This window comes from Panicum hallii, chromosome 4 (assembly GCF_002211085.1).
Source record: "Panicum hallii strain FIL2 chromosome 4, PHallii_v3.1, whole genome shotgun sequence".
NCBI lineage: Eukaryota > Viridiplantae > Streptophyta > Magnoliopsida > Poales > Poaceae > Panicum > Panicum hallii.
In genome coordinates this window covers 47,642,590-47,651,986 of record NC_038045.1, presented here as the reverse complement: position 1 = coordinate 47,651,986, position 9,397 = coordinate 47,642,590, and the positions used below count along the sequence as shown (strand labels likewise).

Here is a 9,397-nt window from a genome sequence, read left to right as displayed (position 1 = left end):
ATTAGTATCGACATTAACCCTCTGTTTTAATGCTCTTTACTGCAAAAACGTTCTCATCTCATCTCAGCACATCACGTCGCACCGCACCGCACCGCACCGCACCGCACCGCACCGCACGTCACGTCACGTCACGTCACGTCCGGCCGCGCACGCGCACGCGCACCGCACCGCACCGCCCGCCCGGCCGGCCGCGCCGCGCCGCGCCTCGCCTCGCCTCGGTCACGGCCACGGCCACGGCCACGGCCCGGCCCGGCTCGGCGAGGCGAGCGAGCGCGCGCGCGCGTGTGGTTCACCGTCCTCCTCTTACCGGCTTCTCAAGCGGTGTACACGAAGTCCACCTTTTAAGTCGGTTGAGATCCTCCTCAATTCCCGGTACGGAATTAAGCATTGATTCCCTAGCATTAATAGTGGGCTTTAAATTCTTTTAATTGCAATAGAGTGAATGGGCCAAGCCCATTACTCCAACAATCCCCACCAAGAAATTCAAGCCGCACTAGAAATGCCCTCATTCCCTCATTGATATACCAGTATTCGACAGAGACTGTTAAGTTGAACTTCCATCTAGGACAAAGGCTACACTTATTCACAACTGAGCAATGGACTATGCCTTGAATTGCCAGTTTTGTGCAAACAAGTTTGACCAGAGCCCTACACTGGTACTAGGCTGCAAGAGCATCCCCGCGGTTTGGAGCTTATAAGTCATACTCCAGGCCCTTCTTGAGTTTTTAGAGAATACCCAGTTCTCATAGACCATGACCAGTAGTCAAACTCATATAGGTGTGTTCCTTTCAGACGTTCTGTAGGACAACATCTTTGTTTCAAGAAAACAACTCATTTGTTTTTAAAGAAACCACCTAGAACACATTAAGGTATAGACCAACCTGCCATACAGATTAGAAGAGAAATGCACCTTATACACGGAATGAGCCCTTTTCACAAAGGTTCTCTTCTCACAGTCAGACTTTAGTTTGTTTCACCATCCTAATTCACGGGATCTCCGATCACATAGGACAGGTTTCCACTAAAGAACGACTCACGTGGGTCTCAAGCCCAATTCCATAGATGCATTATCTATCACATTTCGTGAAAGACCCTTTGTAAACTGATCTGCCAGATTTTTAGCCGTCTGAACATAGTCCAGGGCTATAACTCCGGAGTTTCTCAATTTTCTGACAGATTTCAACCGCCTTTTCACATGTCTAGATGACTTCATGTTATCCTTTGAACTGTTCACCTTGACAATTACCGTTTGATTGTCACAGTTCATTAGGATTGCCGGTAACGGTTTTTCAACTATCGGCAAGTCCATAAGGAGCTCACGAAGCCACTCAGCCTCAACAGTGGCGGTATCTAATGCTGTGAGTTCTGCTTCCATAGTTGACCTTGTTAAGATGGTCTGCTTGCAAGACTTCCAGGAAACAGCTCCACCACCAAGTGTAAACACATATCCACTTGTGGCCTTTATCTCATCAGCATCAGAAATCCAATTTGAATCACTATACCCTTCTAGTACCCTTGGGTACCCGGTGTAGTGAATTCCATAGTTCATTGTCCCCTTCAGATAGCGCATTACTCTTTCAAGAGCCTTCCAATGATCATCTCCCGGGTTTGAAACAAACCGGCTCAGTTTGCTTACAGCAAACGAGATGTCAGGTCTTGTAGCGCTCGCTAAATACATTAATGAACCAATGATCTGAGAATATCTCAGCTGATCTCGCACTATCCTTTTGTTCTTTCTAAGAATTAAACTGGCATCATATGGTGTTGAGACAGGTTTATAGTCGCTATAACCAAAGCGACTTAACACCTTCTCCACATAGTGAGACTGTGTAAGAATCACCCCACCATTGATCTCTTTTACCAGTTTTATATTAAGGATAACATCAGCTTCTCCCAGATCCTTCATCTCAAAATTTTGAGATAAAAACTCTTTGACTTCCTTAATCACATTAAGGCTAGTGCCAAAGATTAGTATGTCATCCACATACAAGCACAAAATCACTCCTTCAGCCCCACCATAGCGATAGTACACACATCTGTCAGCTTCGTTCACAACAAAGCCGGCAGAGGTCAAAGTTCTATCAAACTTTTCATGCCACTGCTTAGGCGCTTGCTTGAGACCATATAAAGATTTTAGCAACTTACAAACCATTCCTTCTTGACCCTTTGATACAAACCCATCCGGCTGATCCATATAGATCTCCTCTTCTAACTCTCCATTGAGGAAAGCCGTCTTAACGTCCATCTGGTGAACGAGAAGACCATAAGAGGCTGCCAGGGAAAGTAACACTCGAATTGTGGTCAATCGGGCAACTGGTGAATAAGTGTCAAAGAAATCTTCTCCTTCTTTTTGGGTATAACCCTTGGCCACAAGCCTAGCCTTGTACTTTTCAATAGTACCATCTGGCCTAAGCTTTTTCTTAAACACCCACTTGCATCCAACCGGTTTACATCCATAAGGACGTTCAACGACCTCCCAGGTTCCATTAGTCATAATAGAATCCATCTCACTCCTTACTGCTTCCTTCCAATAGTCAGCATCAGGAGATGAATATGCCTCTTCAATGGTTCTGGGTGTATCATCTATGAGGTATACAATGAAATCATCACCAAAAGACTTTACAGTCCTTTGTCTCTTGCTCTTTCTCGGAGCATCATTGTTATCCTCCTTAGGATTTTCTACAAGTGTATGTTCATTGTGTTCTATCGGCTCAGCAGAGCCATCATCCTCGATGAACTCTTGCCTAGATGAACTTGTTTCATCTCTCATGGGAAAAATGTTTTCAAAAAATGTAGCATCTCTGGACTCCATTATAGTACCAACATGCATGTCAGGTACTCCAGATTTCACTATTAAAAATCTATATCCAACGCTGTGAATAGCATAACCTAGAAAGATACAATCCACAGTTTTAGGTCCAAGCTTACGTTTCTTGGTTATTGGCACACTCACTTTTGCCAAACAACCCCATGTACGTAAGTATGATAGTGTTGGCCTTTTCTTCTCCCATTCCTCGAATGGAGTTATCTCTTTATTCTTTGTAGGAACACGGTTTAGGACATGACATGCAGTCAATATAGCCTCACCCCACCATTCCTTGGAAAGTCCCGCTGTATCTAACATGGCGTTAACCAAATCCGTTAGAGTGCGGTTCTTTCTTTCGGCAACCCCATTTGACTGAGGTGAATAGGGAGGCGTCCTCTCATGAATAATACCATGTTCCTCGCAGAATAAAGTGAATAAATTTGAGAAATACTCGCCACCACGATCTGACCTAACTCTTTTGATCTTTCTCTCAAGTTGGTTTTCTACTTCAGCTTTATAGATTTTAAAGTAGTGTAAAGCTTCATCTTTTGACTTCAACAAATAGATGTAACAAAATCTAGTACAATCATCAATCAAAGTCATGAAATATTTTTTACCACCTTTTGTCAACACTCCATTCATTTCGCACAAATCGGAATGAATTAATTCTAAGGGTGCCAAGCTCCTTGCCTCCGCGGTCTTATGAGGCTTACGAGTTTGTTTTGATTCAACACATACATGGCACTTAGAATTTTTGACAAAAGTAAACTTTGGAATTAAGCTCAAATTAGCTAAGCGTATCATACAACCAAAATTAACGTGACAAAGCCTCGAATGCCAAACATTTGTTTCATCAACGTTAATAACATTGTACGCAACTTTATTACAAACATCTGACAAAGAAAGACGGAACAAGCCTCCGCTTTCATAACCTTTTCCAACAAAAGTACCAAACTTAGACAAGATACATTTGTTGGACTCAAAGACTAATTTGAAACCATCTCTACACAGTAGAGAGCCGCTGACTAGATTCTTCTTGATGGTGGGGACATGCTGCACGTTCTTCAGCTGCACGGTCTTCCCCGAAGTAAACTTCAGATTTACCGTACCAACACCAAGAACACGCGCATGCGATCCGTTCCCCATCAGCAAGGAGGAAGTCCCGCCGGTCTGGTAAGAAGAAAACAAAGAAGCATCAGCACAAACATGAATATTAGCACCAGTGTCAACCCACCAATCGGGTGAACCAAAGACTGAAAGAACAGTAGGTAATAAATTACCGTACCCCGATGTTCCTCCAGGCTCGCTAATAACCATGTTGGCGGAGTTGTTGCCTTTGCGGTTCGGGCACTTTGCAGCAAAGTGATCCGTACTAGCGCACACATAGCAAGCTCCCGTCTTCTTTTTCTTCTTAAAAGTGGTTGTCTTCTTAGTCTTTGGTTGGTTCTGCGGTGGCTTTTTCTTGTTCTTGTGGGAGTTGTTCTTCTGAACAAGATTGGCACTTGAAGCACCAACAACTCCTTTCCCACGTATGTCCTTTGCTCTCGCCTTCTCCTCAACATCAAGAGTCCCTATGAGTCCATCTATTGTGAACTCCTGTCTCTTGTGTTTTAGAGAAGTAGCAAAGTCCCTCCAAGAAGGTGGCAGCTTAGAGATTATACCTCCGGCCACAAACTTATTGGGTAACACACATGGGGACTCTTTGCTGCAATTTTTGAGATCTTTTGCCAGAGTATGTATTTCATGAGCCTGTTCCACTACAGAACGGTCTTCGACCATCCTGTACTCAAGGAATTGCTCCATGATATACAACTCACTCCCGGCGTCAGATACTCCATATTGAGCCTCAAGAGCATCCCACAATGCTTTGCCAGTTGGCAGACGGATATAAGAATCCACCAGGTTATCACCGAGAACACTTATGATCAAGCCTCGAAAGAGGATATCAGCCTCATCGAACGCACTCTCTTCCTCTGGAGAGAATTGTTCAGGCTTACCCTCTTTCACATGGATCACTCTCGATAGTGTTAACCATAGTATAAGCCGCTCTTGCCAACGTTTGTAATTTGAACCATCAAATGGTGGTGGTTTGATTGATGCAGCAAAGCTAGATACCGAAAGCCTATTAACAAAATTAGGTTTTTGGATTGTTAGAAATCTAGGCAATTTTCGGTATATTTTAATTCCAAATATTAATATCAATTTCATGATATAAATGAGTGATAAGGTGTGTACAATATATGTGCACGTGTTCATGTTATTCTCACTAATAAGCATGAACAAAGAATTAAACCAGAGTAGGTTTAAAAAGTACCCCAAGGCGGGACCAGTGCCGGAGGCACCGGTTGCGCCGTTACCAGCTGGAATAGACATACTATTCGACTGGCCTTGCTTGAAGTAGCCGAACTATGTCGTTGCAGGAAGATGTTCGCAGTGCAGTCCCACGAACGGTTACGCCGGGAAGTAGACGAAGTAGTCGTTCGCACGAGCGGTTACGCCGGGAAGTAGACGAAGTAGTCGTGCGCACGAGCGTAGACGAAGGAGTCGTTCAGGGAGCGAGCAGTCGCGTCAAGACGCTCCCCAAAAACCTAATTGCCCGCGTCCCGTGCAGGACCTTCAGCGAGTAGAGGTTCCGGAGGCCCTGCTCTCGCTAGACCTGTGCGCGCAGTGCTAGCGATGGGGAAGGCAGAAAGCAGCTGAGGGAGAAGGGAGAGGTCTCCTGAAGAGGAGTACCTTGAGAATGCTTGAGATGAGTGTGAGGACGAGAGGAGAGGGTGCTGGCTTATATAGGCACGAGATGACTCAGGTTCAACGAACCTGGACGTCATGAATGGCTTTGATGAGCGGCAGTTAATGTGCCTTAATGTGCCTCAGATTCAACGAACCTGGACGTCACGAATGGCAGTTAATGTGCCTCAGGTTCAACGAACCTGGACGTCGTAAAGAGCCTTCAATGTCTGGTCATTAGTATCGACATTAACCCTCTGTTTTAATGCTCTTTACTGCAAAAACGTTCTCATCTCATCGCACCGCACCGCACCGCACGTCACGTCACGTCACGTCACGTCCGGCCGCGCACGCGCACGCGCACGCGCACGCGCACGCGCACGCGCACGCGCACCGCACCGCCCGGCCGGCCGCGCCGCGCCGCGCCGCGCCTCGCCTCGCCACGGCCACGGCCACGGCCACGGCCCGGCCCGGCCCGGCTCGGCGAGGCGAGCGAGCGCGCGCGCGCGTGTGGTTCACCGTCCTCCTCTTACCGGCTTCTCAAGCGGTGTACACGAAGTCCACCTTTTAAGTCGGTTGAGATCCTCCTCAATTCCCGGTACGGAATTAAGCATTGATTCCCTAGCATTAATAGTGGGCTTTAAATTCTTTTAATTGCAATAGAGTGAATGGGCCAAGCCCATTACTCCAACAAATTATATATTCAAATCAAAATCCGACTGCACCACTGTGTTCCTTACGATAAAAAATCTTCAAAATAAGATCACAATTGAATAATTATTTTTAACACGGAATATTTTAAGCTGAAATAATTGTTCCAACAATACAGAATAAAAGAATATTCCTTCTTGTGCGATGATTTAACTGACAGTCACGCGTATAACTTCTTATATTTCCACGCGCTGCCGCCCTAGTAGCATCGGTGGATGAGATCGCCGGGATCGAGCAGATCCGTTGTGGAGCGAGTTAGAAGATGGCCGGATGGCCCTAACCCTGAACTCCACTTTGAAGGGTTTGGGCCAGGGGCGGGCTAGCCTGCGCCGCCATCCATCCGCACCTGCCGGCTGCCGAATGCGCGTAACTAAGGGAGAGAGCAGGCGACCGCTGCCTGGCCCCGCTTCTGCACGTCTCGCTCTCCGGCCGGACGCTTTCCCTTGGGCCTTGGGCCTGCTGGGCTGCCCTTCGTGGGCCTTGTACTGGCCCAGCAGCAGCCGCCGCCGCCGCTTCCTTTTTTTTTCCCTTTATCCTGGAAATTCAGTAACCATGGGAAAACTCATACCGCGCGTCGCTTTGCTCTTGGGTCATGGCTACTGCCTGTTGGAAAACCGCAATTCTACTCAAAACACGCGATCCAATTGGCTGTCAGTGAAGGACCCAACGTGGAGCCAATGATTGCACTATGCTGACGGCAACGGCTGGCGGCTGCAAATGCGAACTCAGCCAGTGTCAGTCGACGTTGATTTGGTTGGATTTTTCGGCCTCTGACTCGGACAACTCCTTTCTTTTTTATGTAAGACAACTCCTATTTGAGTGTTTCAGGAGTACAGTGCCACAATACAAACGTAATAACAGGCTACCACTGACGCCTCATGCGCGTCTCAATTCACACAAGTGTAATCCTGGCGCCACCACTGACGTCCGGCCTCGGAATCATCGATGTCGTCGCCGCCGGCCGGCTTGGCAAACGACGCAAACAAAGCTCCAAATCGACTCGAATGTCTTTTAAAGATGTTACACTCCGACTGACACTCTGACACGCACAACAACTACAAGAAGAACACACGGGACGGGAGCCAAGAACACTAACCTCTCACTGCCCCCCAATTAATCCTATCCGATCGGCCACGACGATCGCCCGGAACCAGGATGGGTAGCCAGGGACAAGCGGCACCCGGAGGCCGTGGAGACGCCGGCGGAAGGGCGCACTTCGTGTTCGTCCCGCTGATGGCGCAGGGCCACCTCATCCCGGCCGTCGACACCGTGCTGCTGCTCGCCACCCACGGCGCGGTCTGCACCATCGCCGGGACCCCGGCCACGGCCGCGCGGGTGCGCCCGACCGTCGACTCCGCCCGGCGCTCCGGCCTGCAGGTCCGGCTCGTCGAGTTCCCGCTCGACTACGCCGCGGCCGGCATGCCGGACGGGGCGGACAACGCGGACAACGTCCCGGCGGAGCACATGCGGAGCTACTTCGGCGCCATGGCGCGCCTCCGCGAGCCGATCGAGAGCTACCTCCGCGCGCGCGCGCCGTTCCCGACGTGCGTCGTGTCGGACTTCTGCCACCCCTGGACCACGGTGCTCGCGGCCAACCTCGGGGTCCCGCGGCTCAGCTTCTTCAGCATGTGCGCCTTCTGCCTCCTGTGCCAGCACAATGTCGAGCGGTTCAAAGCCTTCGAAGGCGTCGCCGCCGACGACGAGCCGGTCGTCGTGCCGGGGCTGGAGAAGAAGGTCGCGGTGACGAGAGCGCAGGCGCCGGGCTTCTTCCGGGGGTCGGCGGCGTGGGAGGTGTTCGCGGACTACATCGAGCGCGCGCGGGCCGAGGCTGACGGCGTCATCATGAACACCTTCGAGGAGATGGAGCCGGAGTACGTCGCCGGCTACGCGGCGGCCAGGAAGATGAAAGTCTGGGCCATCGGGCCGGTGTCTCTCTACCACCAGCAGCGCGCCGCGACGCTGGCGGCGAGAGGGTACGCCACCGCCGCCATCGACGCGGGCGAGTGCCTCCGGTGGCTCGACGGCAAGGAGCCCGGCTCCGTCGTCTACGTCAGCTTCGGGAGCATCGCTCGGGCGGGCGGGAAGCAGGCCGTGGAGCTCGGCCTCGGGCTGGAGGCGTCGGGGCACCCGTTCATCTGGGTGGTCAGGAACGCCCACGAGTACGACGCGGCGGCGCGCGCCTTCCTGGACGAGCTCGAGGCGCGCGTGGCGGGGCGCGGCCTGCTCGTCCGGGGGTGGGCGCCGCAGGTGCTGATCCTGTCCCACGCCGCGGTGGGCGGGTTCGTGACGCACTGCGGGTGGAACTCGACGCTGGAGGCCGTCGCGGCGGGGCTGCCGGTGGTGACGTGGCCGCACTTCACGGACCAGTTCCTGAACGAGAAGATGGCAGTCGAGGTGCTGGGCATCGGCGTCAGCGTCGGGGTCACGGAGCCGCTCATGTACCGGGCGGTGGAGAAGGAGATCGTGGTGGGGCGGGGCGTGGTGGAGGCGGCCGTGAGGAGCGTGATGGGCGGCGGGGAGGAGGCGGAGGAGAGGCGGCGGCGGGCCCGCGCGCTCGCGGCCAAGGCGAGGGTGGCTATGCAGAAAGGCGGGTCGTCGCACGGCAACCTGCTGGATTTGGTCAAGCGCTTCAAGGCCGTTTCTTGATTGGCGTAGCGTGGTGAGCGAATGGCAGTTGCAAAATCATGCTAGGGACGGTTTCTGTCTTCTGTTTAGCGTAGCTGTCGTTCATTCATGACATTGCTTTTGTTTCTTGGAAGCACAACTAGACACGTCACCGTTTATGACCACCTACGAGGTGACGTAGGCACCATAGATTTAGATATTTTTTTAAAAAAATCTCATAGATATTAAGATAGATATAAGATATTACACATTGTTGTATCGCATAGATATAAGATGTTAAAAAGAAGAGAAAGAGTTTGATATGAAACCGCTCCAAAAGGTTTCGGTGCCATAGGTCCAAAACATTTCTCAGCTCAAAAAAAGAGAAAAATATAGTTTCTCCAAAACAGTTGTGTGGGTATACTGACTGCATTTTGAGAGAACGGACCATACTGTTTATGAGCGAAAGCTTGTTTCAAAATAGTACTTTCTTCGTTCCAAATTATGTTATTTTACTATGCATCTAAATTACGTTATGTTTATTCGATA

General features: G+C 50.3%; 1 protein-coding gene across 1 annotated transcript; it reads left to right on the top strand.

The window, feature by feature from the left end:
* Positions 1-7,359: 7,359 nt before the first annotated feature.
* LOC112888475 (UDP-glycosyltransferase 73C3-like) lies at positions 7,360-9,186 on the top strand. The gene has a single exon (XM_025954697.1). It carries the CDS (start codon positions 7,400-7,402, stop codon positions 8,888-8,890), a length of 1,491 nt encoding a protein of 496 aa, XP_025810482.1. The 5' UTR covers positions 7,360-7,399; the 3' UTR covers positions 8,891-9,186.
* Positions 9,187-9,397: the final 211 nt, after the last annotated feature.

Bases quoted from the DNA above. Each gene is read 5' to 3' on its own strand.
- LOC112888475 (XM_025954697.1), top strand. From the start codon at position 7,400: ATGGGTAGCCAGGGACAAGCGGCACCCGGAGGCCGTGGAGACGCCGGC.